Source organism: Geotrypetes seraphini, chromosome 16 (assembly GCF_902459505.1).
Source record: "Geotrypetes seraphini chromosome 16, aGeoSer1.1, whole genome shotgun sequence".
Lineage (NCBI taxonomy): Eukaryota > Metazoa > Chordata > Amphibia > Gymnophiona > Dermophiidae > Geotrypetes > Geotrypetes seraphini.
In genome coordinates, this window is record NC_047099.1 from 37,239,867 (window position 1) to 37,254,470 (window position 14,604).

At 44.3% G+C, this 14,604-nt stretch overlaps 1 protein-coding gene across 1 annotated transcript in view; it reads right to left on the bottom strand.

Annotated features, from left to right (window-relative positions):
- Positions 1 to 271: 271 nt before the first annotated feature.
- MUC1 (mucin 1, cell surface associated) overlaps positions 272 to 14,604 on the bottom strand; it is a 53,150-nt gene continuing 38,817 nt past the window's right edge. The window contains exons 5-8 of the mRNA XM_033923400.1: positions 12,895 to 13,028; positions 11,905 to 12,026; positions 11,578 to 11,724; positions 272 to 1,924 (exon numbers count right to left, since the gene is read on the bottom strand). Coding sequence (XP_033779291.1) covers positions 1,856 to 1,924; positions 11,578 to 11,724; positions 11,905 to 12,026; positions 12,895 to 13,028 — 472 coding nt within the window. The 3' untranslated portion in view covers positions 272 to 1,855. The remainder of the gene's footprint in view (positions 1,925 to 11,577; positions 11,725 to 11,904; positions 12,027 to 12,894; positions 13,029 to 14,604) is intronic.

A 14,604-nucleotide genomic window follows, 5' to 3' on the forward strand; every position in this document is an offset into this window, starting at 1 on the left:
CAATAGGAGTACAAATTGCTGTAAAATAAATACAACAGGCATGTCTTGCTGTACATATTGCATATGATTCAGATGGCCACCTCACCCACATCACGCCAGAGACGGAGGCAATGACGGAGGCATCCTCAACCCACCTCCAGGGGTGACTGGGTTGAGGATCTATGTACAAGCCTGACACATGGCAGATGTTTTCCGTCAGCTCTCCTGCAGCACAAATAACACAAGGCCTGAAACCACTTCCCTGACGGGACTCAGAGGCTGCGCTTCTTGGTTCCTGGCCTAGTCCTTGTAGAGTATAAATATAATCGAACACGTCTCTAGACTTTCTGAGAGTTCTGGCTTTGTTTCCCAAATAAGAAAAGCAGAATTATGAACCAGGCCTAAGAATGGAAGCCCCCTTCCTCCTGACTGGCTCAGTGCCACTCCAGTTGAAGTCCTCCAAGCCTCCAGAGTTTTAACCTAGATGGGCATCTGTTGGCATTTTTGATGGGATCTTCTGCAGTTTCAGCACCTGAGAATCCATGTAATACTTCTAAGCCTCCTGGATATGCCAGCATATCTCTGAGGAATCTCTAATGTGGCCTTCTGGAACATCTCAGGTTGTCGTGGCGCTTAGTTGGCACCTTGTCCAGGTCTAGAGGTGCTTAGCCTTTGTCATTTCAAGAGTCACTGAGACACAGCTGATTTCCACAGTTTCTGAAACCTGCAGGATCCATGGTAGACACAGATGGCCACCTGCAACTTGTAAACTATGGGAATAGGCATACCTTCTGCCCAACTCTAAAAGCTGGACAGTCCAGGAGGGCCTCATCATTCCCGGGATTTCTTCTTAATTCTGCTTTTCTCCTTTCTTAATCTGTGAATCATGTGGTTTCTTCAAATAGCTTAAGATTAAACCATAATATACTGCTTTCTCTGACCATATGAGGAGGAAGAAGACAGGTTCCTTCATGTACCCAGTACTGAAGCACTATTGGTTCCTCCAGATCACTGCCTCTTTCCAAAGAACCAACCAGAACTCATCAAGGAAAACTAGGTTAGGACCAGTCGTTTTATTTAGCAAGGATATGGTCACCTCCTTATTACTGGATCACCTACCACAACACACGAGAGTGCTATTTTAATGACACTGGGAAATGAGGCGTGAAGACATAGCACATCTTACCTCAAGCTCTTGTTTTATCCTTGACAGAGTCTTTTTTGTCTTGATCTAGCACAAATTAAGATGGACATTTGCTAGCATTCAAAAGAAAACCATAGTGAAACATTAGAAGGGTGGCAAAACAGAACGGAAAAAGAAGCCATCACCACCTACAACATAATTTCTAACTGAAGGCCAGCGTTGAGCGTGATTTGGTAAAGTGCTGCTTCAGTTGACGTGTTGAGTCATCGCTGTTAATGAGGATCCATGATGGCGAATGACTGCCCTGAAATGAAGATGTGATCTTGAAGATTAGGCCATGTTTAGGAGGTCTGCAGCTCTTGTGATGCTGAGACACGTTATAAAGGATGAGACAGCCAGTCCTGGCTTTGTCCTGTTGCATTAGTACTTGAAGGCATGTGGTAACCACAGGGATTGTGGGTAGAAATCTTTCTTTAAATGAAGAGAGTTTAAGAACAGTCTGTACATCTTGAGGTTGAAGGTCCTCAGAGTAATTGGTAATGAGTCACATGGTCTAACTTCTCCCTCCATAGACCTGAAAAAATAAGCTTTTTATGTTCATCCTTACTTTGATCATGGGGGATGGATAGGAGGTCAACTGTTTTACATTCTGGTGTGTCAGAGAAACCCACGTAGGTTCCATAGGGGCAGCTTTCTGCAGGTTGTCCAATGAGATTTTTCAACACGTCCCATCTACAGTTTATTGGTGGCCATGGCTGGATTTGAGTAGGAGAACCTGCTGTTGGCACCATTTCCTGAAACCTAAAAGAGAGAGGGAGAAAGATGAGTATTGCTGTTGAGACCATTATCAGGTTTCAAATTTATTTAAAATTTGTTATATCGTCTAATCAGGCTTCTAGGCAGTGTACATTACAACAAAATACATACCGGTACATTTTAGTTAAAATTGACAAATATAGACAGCACAGGGAGCTTATTGTATGATGGAGTAGTACATTTCGGATGTACATAAACATAAGGAAAAAGGGGAGAACTACAATCTTATGAGAAAAGAACATAAAAGGGAGAAAGTAAAGGCATTAAAGAAGTTATAAAGATTTTAAGAAATAAAGCACTATTCTCTACTGAAATTCAAAAGGGCATTTTTACACATGTATTTCTTAATAAAATGCTTCTACAAAGCTACAACTCTCCGCTACAACTACTGCGCAAATCACAAAGCGATCTACGGTGAGAGCTCAGAAGTACCGGTAATATCGGCTGGCATTAAAGGTCCACGTTCCTTCTTCAACTCACATGCTAAGCAACGCTACAAACTGTCCTCCCCATCTCTTCCACAAGTATGGCGAAAGAAGATATTTGAAGCTACCTTCAACTACCAAGGACCTCTCATTTGGAACAAACCACCAATAAGCCTAAGACAACCCAACAACTACCTTGAATTCCGGAAGAAACCTAAGACAAACCTATTTTCACTATAGTCCATTTCCTATCCTTACCCCTTCCTTCTCCTAAACCAATGCTGCTGCAAAGAATGTAACCGATGAACATGTTCTAAATCTTATCGTAAACCGCAGTGATTCCTTGCATCTTCTCTCACATCAGGCTGCTCTATGGGGTAAAGACCTAGAACAACTCTTATTGCCCACCACTTATGAGGTATTCAGGCTGAAATACCTAGACAGCTGACCCACTTCCCTCCTTCCCCTCTCTTGCCCTTTCTCCCCATTGTTCCCACATCCCTTAAGTTAACTCAACTTGTACGTAAACTCAACTTGTACTCCACTAATCTTCTGTAAACCGCATAGAACTTAACGGTATTGCGGTATATAAACTGTTGTTATTATTATTATTATTATATAAGACAGTGTATTATATTGTATTGTGCTGTCCTCTGGGAGGACATTCCACTCATCCACCACTCTTTCCACGGCAAAGTATTTCCTTTGATTTGTCCCGAGTTGACCCTGTTCACGTTCATTTCATGCCTCCTTGTTCCAGAGGTTCCTTTCGATGGAAAGAGGCTTCTGTGCATTATGTCATGAAGGTATTTAAAAGCCTCCCTTCTTACAAAAAAAAAAAAAAAAAAAGTTTGGTATAGAGTGACGCAGAAGAGAACTGTTCTCAGGAACAATAGCTCTCTCCACGCCTGGCTGCTGCCTCAAGATGTACCTGACTTCTTAACTAATTACACTGTGAAAAATATGTCTTGAAGCCCTTCCAAGTCAACCAGAAAGACCTAAAAAAAAGCAGTACTAGGTGGAATTCTCTACTTAAGTCATGTGAACAAAGAGCAGAACTATCCGATGGTGAAAATCAGAGAGACAGTGAATCTCTCTCCCCAAACCCATCAGGGCCCCTATCCTCACCTGAACCCAGGAAAAGCCAAATGAAACCTATCGTTTATTGGATTTGCTAATCTGCACAGGACTAAACAGGGTACAATCTCAAAGCCGAAAAGAAGGGAGCGTCAGATATCAGACAAGAAAGATAAATTCATTTACACAAAGGCTACCTGTTGACTGCTCACTGGACCACTCCCAGGGTGGTGTACCCCAAGCCTAACTCTCACAAAGTTCTAAAAAAAAAAAAAAGTTTCTTAACTAAATAAGTTTTCAACAGTGTCTTGAATTCTGCATGAACAGAAGTAGGGAATAGTTTCCTGGTAGAGGGGGTGGAGACAAAGACTGTGTCTGAATTCAAGAAAGCGTGGGACAGGCAGGTGGGATCTCTTAGGGAGAGGAGGAGATAGTGGATGCTGCGGATGGGCAGACTGGACTCTAGGTGGATATTCAGCTTGGATTAACAAAGCAAGATGGTTGAAGCCTGGTTAGAGCACGCTGACCAGACTGAGAGCGGATACTTGGTGACGTTTAACCTGAGTGCCACTAAATCTCTGCTTGGACTGCCACGGCACTCTCAGGGATGGAGTAGAGGCCAGCAGAGGAGATTTCCAGGCCCTGTAGCCAGATATTTATCTGGTTAACTTATGACAGCTAAATTTTAGCAGTATCGGGTATCTCCCGGCAGCCACCCCATACCTGACTATTCACTGCTAGTAGCTATCCAGGTCAGCATTTAAAAACACCAGTCCCTTTCCCTACCTATTGTTTTACCCCTAAGTGTGCTTTATTCAAATATTGTAGTTCAGTCCCTCTTTCCCAATTGTGTGACGTTAGTATATGTGTTCTACTGTTGAAAGGTCACTTGGACACACAAAGTCAGAGGCGTGAAGAAAGTACAAGAGATTTATTACGGTATACCGGACTCTAGTGCAGTTAATAGCCTGCCTACTAGAGTGTCAGAAACAGGAAATACACGGACTTTTATGCCCTTTTCGCAAACTAATATATGCAAAAACTACAATTTTCATTTGTTACTTCTATAACTTTCTACAATTATTATTGATCCTAAGCTCATACTAGCAGGTCACTTATCTAACTCTTACAGTTCTAAATGTTAAATGTACAGAAGGACAGGGTACCATCATGGCTCAAACTCTTATCTATTTAGCTTACAATGTGGTAAGGCAGGGACATACATTTTAGGCAGATGAAGTCAATAGATTGTAAACTTTCTTCAGCTATTTAGGCCAGAGCAATATTTTAAACAACAGTTAACCATTTCATGACCCTACACTGTAAATGTCTACTAATTTAATACTGTTTTGTATAATTATTTTAACCCTAATTTGTTTTTGTTTTTTTTAAGATATCTCTTTTATTATTGCTGTACACCGCCTAGAAAATTTGAATAAGCGGTATAAAACTTTTTTAATAAACTTGAAACTTCCCCCATGTCTCTCTCAATAACAGACTATGGACTTTTCCTCCAGGAACTTACCCAAACATTAACTGCTGTTACCACGACCTCTGGCGATGCGTTCTAGAGCTTAACTATTCTCTGAGTGGAAACAAAAATTCCTCCTATTGGTTTTAAAAGTATTTACCTGTAACTTCATCGAGTGTCTCCTAGTTTTTGTACTTTTTGACAGTGTGAAAAGTTGCAGCTTGACTAGAAATCCCAAAAGCTCTGCCCTCTGGCACCGTGACCCACAGTCGTGATGCCTCCTCCCTGCTCTGGTCTATGTCTGATGCAGCACAAGTTGCCACGTGTTTGCGGGAGCCCAGCCAGTGATTTCCTGCTGTAATGTTTACCAGGCAGCTCAAGGTCTTCAGTGCCATCTGGAGCCGGTCTTGGTTTTATTAGCAGCCTGCCCTTGGAGAAACAAGTCTGCAAGTGCCCAAGGGCTGAAAGCAGGATGAGCCAGCTGGCCCCATAAACCTGGCATGTGTTGGCACCTTCCCTCTCACCCTGTTTCTGAAATGTGCTATGAGGTGCAAGTTATATCCTGATCCACCTGCCGCATGCCTGCATCCAATCAATAGTACACCTAACTGAGGCTGGTGTGGGGTTTCTAGTGCCCCCTGCTGGCATGGGGAGAGGAAATGGGCTTCTTCTCTATTCTATGTCTGAGTAGGATGGCTTTGAATGCTCCTGAGGCCGCCTTGAAGGATGCTGGCTGGCTGGGCTCCAGCTCTGTACAGGAAGCATCAGGATTGGATGGTTTTACTTGAAGACATGAGATGGGGGTAGACTGACCATTGGGACGAGGGCTGTGCCCGAAGACTTGCAAAATTGGAATGCTCTTCCGGGATATCTTACAGAGGAATCAAATATTGACAAATTTAAAGGTGACATAAAAAAGCTTCTTATTTAAGGACACATTCAGCTTATAATCCGCTATCAATAAAAATATTATCTGCCTTATTCTCCTGGCTCCTATTCAGACCTCCCTCCGATCATTTTTTTTCCCCCTTAAATGTTTTCTTTTCTATAAAAATAATGTATTTCTGCCTCCTTTCCTTATGTCCCGGTCAGTCTCTGTAATGTTGTTACCAGTATTTACGTCCAATTGATTATAGTTCATGTTAACTGATTTTAATTTTTCTGTACATCCGATTAGTAATTTGCGATAAGCGATTGAAGTGTTTTGGAAGTACATCAGGTTGAACTGGGGTCAGAGAAATTTGTCAAAGAAATAAGTTTTTATCGACTTCCTAAATGTTTGGTACCTCAGGGATTCCCCTTAATATTCCAATGCCATCTTTTGAGTCAGTCTATCTGAACTAGGTGTGTCCTTAACCTATGCAGATGAGATTTTGTTCTATATCTAGCATCATCTGATTGTTCTGGGACAGAAATGACTTTTCCCCAACCATTGGACAATTAAGATTTTGGACGAGTCTACCATCTTCCAACCCTTACCAAGCAGCTAAGATCTATAATATGTTCCCATTGACTCTAAGAACCAAGACAAATGACTTCATAATTCGTCGCCTTCAAAAATCTTATCTTCTTACTAGATTCTTAGATGGCTCGGGTATTTAAAAATCTCAAACTTCTAGGGAATCTGTGATGACTTTGTTAAATCACAATTTCTAAGGGCTCCTTTTATCAAGGTGCGCTACGGGGGCTATCGCGTCGGACATTTCATGACCCGCTAACCCCCGCGGCAAGCCAAAAAACTAACGCCTCCTCAATGGAGGCGCGGTATTCCGCGTGTTAAACCCCCCTACCACACCTTGATAAAAGGAGCCCTAAATCACAGCTCTAAATAATTTAATAAAATAAATTAATAAAATAAAACCACCTCTACCAGGCATAGAAAAACACCCCCCCAATTCACTTACCCCCCCAATCAAAGAAGTAAAAAGGAAAAAAATTATACAACGGACTACTGGCCACTCAGGCAGCGAAGATAGACAACCAAGTCTCCAACCTATTGACAACAACCCCAGACGACAAGATGTTCAGAAAGGAAATAAAAACTATACTCTTCAAGAAATCCCTTAATAAAGCTTAATACCATGATAAAGCTTAACCCCCCTCTTACCATCCCCTCCCTAACCCCAGATCCTACTTTTCCCTCTCTTGGAAACCTTCTCTGATCTAACGTTGTAACCCTTCTTCCATAACTCTTTTTGTAATCCGCTTTGAACCGAAAGGCAATGGCGGAATAGAAATCTGTAATGTAATGTAATGTAAAGTGCTCTGGCCAATCCTTGATTTTAAAGTTTTCTCAACTTTGGAACGATCTTCCGTTCCCCATAAGAAGTTCTGGTTCTCTCTTATTTTTTTCGTAAGTTTTTGAAACTACTTTATTCACCAAACACTTTAGAAATTAATGCTTTTCGAAATCTTTCTTTTATGGCTCTCTTTTTTTATTATTATTTTTTAAGTTAACTACTGTAAACCGAGTCGAACTTTCTTAGAATGAAGGCTCGGTATATAAAGCCAAATATTAGATTAGAAGTATGATTAAGCGATTAATCCAATTTTAAATAAAACTTGAAACTTGAACTACCCTCTGTAGTTCTCTACTCCAATGTCCAGTTTGTCTGTCTGATTAGATTGCGAGCTCTGTTGAGCAGGGGTTGTGTCTTCGGGGTTAACGTGCTGCTTGCATCTGGCAGTGCTGTAGAAATGATAAGAGCATGGCTTTTCTTATGTTCCTTTGTTCCTGTCACTTTCACATGTGCTTCTCTCTTTCCTGTGCCGAGAATCAGATGCATTCTATTATGCCAAGTCTTCACGGAAATGAAGGCTCTACAAATATCTACCTGAGCCTTTCGGCAAACATGAGAAACAGAGAAAAGGAAGAGAAGGAAACGGAGGCCAATAAGGACGGACAGACATCGCTCCCATCTACGAGCCGGGGACATCGCCAGCCACTACTGTCTCTAGACTTTGCTCCTCCTTGAAAAAAACTCCCAGGCCTGGTCCTTAACATAAGAACATAAAAATTGCCACTGCTGAGTCAGACCAGTGGTCCATCGTGCCCAGAAGTCTAAGACCAGCGCCCTAACTGAGACTAGCCCTACCAGCGCACGTTCTTGTTCAGCAGAAACTTGTCTAACTTTGTCTTGAATCCTTGGAGGGTGTTTTCCCCTATAACAGCCTCCGGAAGAGCGTTCCAGCTTTCTACCACTCTCTGGGTGAAGAAGAACTTCCTTACGTTCGTACAGAATCTGTCCCCTTTCAACTTTAGAGAGTGCCCTCTCGTTCTCCCTACCTTGAAGAGGGTGAACAACCTGTCCTTATCTACTAAGTCTGTCCCCTTCAGTACCTTGAATGTTTCGATCATGTCCCCTCTCAATCTCCTCTGTTCGAGGGAGAAGAGGCCCAGTTTCTCTAATCTTTCGCTGTACGGCAGCTCCTCCAGCCCCTTAACCATCTTAGTCGCTCTTCTCTGGACCCTTTCGAGTAGTACCGTGTCCTTCTTCATGTACGGCGACCAGTGCTGGACGCAGTACTCCAGGTGAGGGCGTACCATGGCCTGACGCAATATAAAGTATGCTCCTGTTCGTTTTAAAATTATTGAGAGAAACCAAAAAACACTGTGGAGTGACGATGTTCCTGAAATGGACTTTATTGAAAATTTAAAAGTTCCAAAAGTCAACGTGAGTAATCTACATAAAAGTAAAGTAATTTCAAGGACTGTCCCCTCATCTTTGTACTTTTGGAAAGAGTAAACAATTGAATCCCTACGGCGGGCTCCGTCTCTGACCCAGCTAAAAGCCCACCTCTTCAAGACTGCCTTCGACTCCTAACTCTCTTTCCTTGGGTTCCACATCTGTAACCCTATACGTCATGTCTGTCTGTCCAAGTTAGATTGTAAGCTCTTCTGAGCAGGGACCATCTATTAAAAGTCAAACTGTACAGTGTTGCATATGCCTTTCAGCGCTATATAAGTGATAAAGAGTAGTGGTAGATTTACATTTTAGCCAGTCTACTCCACCCAGTATTTTGTGGACCTCATTCACGTCTCCTCTCAGCCGTCTCTTTTCCAACCCGCAAGACCAGCTATTCAGTAGTTGCACCCGCATTATGGAACCGTAGCCCTGAGACAGGAAACTAACCCAAATAACTTCAAGTCCAGCCTCAAAACATTTCTCTTTAAAGACGCCTACGAGATTTAGACAGAGGGTTAAATGCATATGAGATTCAGAAAAAGGGCATATTCTAGATCCTCGCCATTCCCCTTTCTTTTTCTTTTTAAGTCATGTAATCCCAGCCATTTCCCTTTTGTACCATGTCTCGTCAGTAGTATCTTTCTGCAAATCTCATCTCCTGATGTGATCAAAGAATAACTCCTGGCCTGAGTGTTGCATTTTGATTATCCCGGCTGAGGGTTTACATCAGGGCAGGAATACTGTCCACACATCTGATTTTTGGAACAGCCCGCTCAGTCTCGTCCTGTCCAACAGCAGGGACAAAGCCTACGTGGTTTTACCAAAGCTTTCCCTTCCCATCACGCTTTAAGCAACACACGGACAGAAGGAGAAGAGAGCGCAGGAGGGAGATATTTCCAAGGCCTGAGACTGCAGTGATGCATGACAGCACAGTGAACCCCAGACTGTGCCCTGAGAGTTCGCACATACCCAATAAACCTGGTATCGATGGATTCTGGAGACTGATGACTGAGCCCTGGCCTGATGTACAGTGTGGTTCATCCTCTTTCTATTAGCCCGTCAACTCCGACTGGAATCTTCTCCATTACATGAATCCTTCCCTCCTCCCTATATCCATCCTCCCTGCTCAATCTTCCCCTGCCCCCCCCCCCCATCTTCTGCCTGAAACACCCTTCCACCCTACTTTTCTGCCACTAAATCTCATCCCTCCCACTCCCCCTTATCCTTCCCTCCTCCCTATATCCATCCTCCCTGCTCAATCTTCCCCTGCCCCCCCCCATCTTCTGCCTGAAACACCCTTCCACCCTACTTTTCTGCCACTAAATCTCATCCCTCCCACTCCCCCTTATCCTTCCCTCCTCCCTATATCCATCCTCCCTGCTCAATCTTCCCCTGCCCCCCCCCATCTTCTGCCTGAAACACCCTTCCACCCTACTTTTCTGCCACTAAATCTCATCCCTCCCACTCCCCCTTATCCTTCCCTCCCTTGATATACCAGTCTCCAAATCCTACCTGAATCTTCATACCCTTTTCCCAACCCTCCTTCCCTCTTATCGTTCCCTCCAAACCTATTAATTTCAAAGACCAGCATATTCCTGAAAATAAAATATTACCTTCCTATTGTACATTCTTGTATATTCCTGTACATTCCTGTACATTCCTTGTACATTCTTGTATTTTCCTACCAACTTCATTGACCACGACATTCCTAAAATATTAACTCAAATGATCTCTCCGTTGTAATCTTAATTAATTGCTGTGAACCGCCTAGAACTCTCTTGGTATGGCGGTATACAAAATAAAGTTATTATTATTATTTCCCCTTCCCTCTGCTCTCTCTCATCGTTGACCCTTTCTATGTCTCCGAGTCCCTGTTCTCTCCTTTTCTGCACTAAGGCAATGACAGCCCTCTCAGTCTGGGTTCTGGCAACCTTATTTTTTTTTTTTTTAGAATTTCCAGGTTAGAGCAGCAGAAGACAACTTTTAGGAAAAGGGCTGGTTGAGATATCCAAGGGCTGTCACCACTGGCATAGAGCTGACCCAGTGAAGGGACGAACAGGGGGAATGGTGGCCCCCAGTTACACGAATGGCCATCCAGAGACTGTGAGTTTATAGTTACTGGGACTGGCTGAACCTCTGGGTGCTTACGGGCAGCACAAGGTTAGCGCTGTACATGTCTCAGTGACTGGAGGCAGAACATTTGTTTATTCATTCACTTCCTCAGGTTTTTTTTTTTTTTAGCCCGTCCTCCCAAAACAGCCCAGAACAGGTTACAAATCCACATGCACAATATAAATCAACAACAGAATAACACAAACTCTTTACACATGACAGAGAGACAAACGCAATGAATATTGCTGCCCAGTCCCAACTGCGATGACTCCCTCCCTCGCGAAGGTCATAAATTGTCATCGCTGGGGTCTGTCTGTCCTTTCCTCCCACCATCAACACAGTCAGATGCACCCCCCCCCCTTCCCTGCAACCCCTTCTCCCATCGCCAGTTGGAAACGACAGAAGCAGATGAACAATGATGCCTTGGCCCACATAGAACCTGAGGAATGTATTAGATTAATACCTGACAGTTCTGGCTCTGAACTATAGAGGAAGAGACGGAGCAAGCCATCCATGCTCTAATCAGTCTCCTGCCAGATCTGATCAGCCACAGCAGTGGTGGAGCAGTATTGCGCTTTTTATGTAGAACTGTTTTTTTTGGAGGGGGGGGGGGAGAGGGAAGGTGCTAGCTAAGAGGCAGGGAATCCATTGGAGGAGGACACTTCTGTTCTTAGAAACCACCTCATGTGCAAACAGACATGTCTCTGCCCTTTCCTCTTGCTTTGGCCTGGCGGCTGTTTTCACACCAGCTGCCACCGACCTTTCTTCTTCTTCTCGTGTTTAATGATTAACCCAAGGAAGGACAAATAGTGCAGCAGTGAGAAGGGAATCATGGCACAGTCAATGCCAGGCCCGTGTGCCTCTTACCTCATCGTATGGATTGGGTTTGGTGACTGGAGCCATGAACCTTCCGTGTGTATGATAGGTGGGGTAGTCACTCATTGGGTGGTAGGAGCCCCGGGAAGTGAAGATCTCCAGGTTTCCATTTTGTCTCCGTCGACAGGCCATGATTAACTAAAACGGAGAGAATAGGAAGAATAATTCAGTGGCTCAGAGGTTAGGATTGTATCTGGACTTTTAGGAGGACATGGTAAAGGGCAGTCAACACAATGTAAAGTGAAGACAGACAGACAGCTGGGCGAGAAAGACAGAGTGAGAGAAATGCGAGGAGACAGCACTCCACAGGTTTCTTACCAGCAAGATCAGGAAAATGAGGAGGAGGAGGAGGATGATGCAGGCCAAGACCAGTAGACCAATCCCCCAACCAGGCACTGGTGATTCAGACGTTGGACTAGGAGTTGACTGGAAGGTAGACACTGAAAGGCAAAGATTGTCATTGCAGGAGGAACCTGTCTTCTTTCATACAGGGAGAGAGGGGATATACGTAGGAAAGTCCATGCCCGGTGCTGCTGCCGCCCCATTACATGATGGGATTTGTAGTTGTAATTTCTCGAGGGATACCAAGGAACTACAGTACAAGTTCACAGATGCAGTGGGATGATGCCTGAACCAGATGAGGCTGTCGGAGTTCACTTGGATTAGGTGGAGGCCTTAGGAAGATCCCACCTGACTCCAGGTCATGAGAAACCGATGAGTCAGGCCTGGGTTTTCAGGTCTTGTTTCAAAGCAGCCTTTACCCATCTTATTCTTGGGACCTGGAGCCCACTGAGAAATCTTGTACTGATAAATATATTGGACTATGCCACAGAATTATAGGGAATAAGGCAGACAGGAAGTATTGTTGGGATTCCTAGGTCTCAACAAGGAAGAACAAAGCTATGTTCATAGTTTCCTCTACCTAGGGTTGCCAGATTTTCTTTTTGGAAAATCTGGACGCTCCAGCCCCGCTCCCATGGCCGCCTAGTTATGCCCACACTACCCTAATTCTGCCCCAAGCCCCCCCCCCCCCGCTGCCTGCTCTTGTCGGCACGACATCATCTTGTCGGCATGACATCATCGCGTGATGGCCATGCACGTGTGGACTTCCTCCCTGCCCGAGACAACTTTTCAAAACCCGGACAAAGTGTCAGTTTTGAAAATCCCTCCGGGGAAATCCGGACGTCTGATAGCCCTACCTCTATCCTTCTCTCATCAAGCCATGGCAGGGGCATCTTCCCACACCAACAGATGCCATCAAACATGAAGATTAGAACTGCATGCGGGGGGGGGGGGGGGTGTGCTTACCTCTAATGTCATTCAGATCAAGGCCGTTTATGGTATTGCCAACGAGTTTATCCTGAAACTGTTGTGCGAGACTCGGAGCTGATACAGAGGTACTGTTGAAGCTGAGTTTGACCTCTGTGATGACCGATCCTTGGCTGCAATTCAGAGCAAAGCAATATCTCACATTACAGACCTGCCACGTTCCCCATGCCACAGCCCAGCATCGTTTAAGATAATGTACGATTGTACAATAAAAGGAAGCAGAGTGAGGCTGAAACTCGGTCTCCACCCAAAACCATTCATCTTCTCAAGTAGAAGTGTCCCTTTCTGCTTCACAGACAAGCACATTAACGGGCTCTTGCAGTTTAAATGCACAGAATACTAACCCTGACCTAAGTGTTATTTTATATTGGTGCACGTAAGTGGCATTTGTGTAAATAATGCAACGAGAAGTACCTAAGGGAGATGTGGGCGGAGCTCTCACTGACATGCTTAAAGAGGCAAGGGACTTGATATACTGCTTCTTCTTTGTGGTTTACACAATCAAAGTGGTTTACTTGGGGGCAATAAAGTGTGAATGTGACTTGACCAGAGTCACAAGGAGCTGCAGTGGGAATCAAGCTCGCAACCTGAGGATGCTGAGGCAGCTGCTCTAGCCACTAGGCCACGCCTCCATTCCAGAATACTAATTGTTATGGGTGTTCCTGCTGAATTTACACGCCCACTGTAATGGAATCTGGGCACCTATATGCCGCTATAGAGGCTCTCGGAAAAAACCGCAGAGACGATGTGCAAAGTGTCAGGCTCCTTCGTCTCTGCAGTTTTTTTCCTTCGCTTCGCTCGACTGTTCACTGCCGACTGGTTGGATTGTTTTTTTTTTGGTTTTGACTATAGAGGCTCTCACCACATGGCATCAGGCACCTTAATAGACGTGCCCAGTTATAGAACTGCCCCTATTGTGCTACAAACAATGCCTCCATTCTGTTAAGCAGATTTCTGTAGTAATATCTAGAACCTGAAACAATGATGCCCCTAGAACGCAATGTGCTATTGTGGTAATGTCCAGACTGCCCCCTTTCATCCCTGCAGCTTGCTCAAGACATGACCACTGCCTGCCTGACCCTCGACACCTCGGGCTCCTTTTACTAAGCTAGCGGTTTTAGTGCACGCCAAATTGTCGTGCGCGCAAGACGCTAATGCCACCATTGAGCTGGCGTTAGTTTTTGGCGCATAGAGCCGGGTTAGCGCGCGCTAAAAACGCTACCACAGCTTAGTAAAAAGAGCCCTTAGTCAAACTGCAAAAGAAGGACTGTAATATTTTAGCGTTGCTGATTGGTGGTCAGCGGCATTCAATGTTTCTGAAGCAGTGGTGTTTAAAGGATCCAAAGGAGGGACTTGGCCGGTCTGGAAAGCACACAGACTGACCAACAAAAGGTTGCTAGAAATTGCAGAGGCTCTAATATTCAAGATAAAATCAGTCCCAGACTGCCCTGAAGCTCCAAGCGTGACATCTCCATCTCGGGATATTTGTTGCTCAGTGTGGTTACCAGGAGGGTGTGTTCTATGGCAAGTTCTCTCACTTTATCAGGAAATGTTTTTCATGCGATAGCCTTTAAAATTGATATTTCAAGTGTAGACTGGCTAGGCGCTTCACTTCTGACCCTCTATTTTGGTTACAAAATGAATTTTCTGTTGACATGCTCTGTACATCTAGCAGAGTGTTTGAGGGCC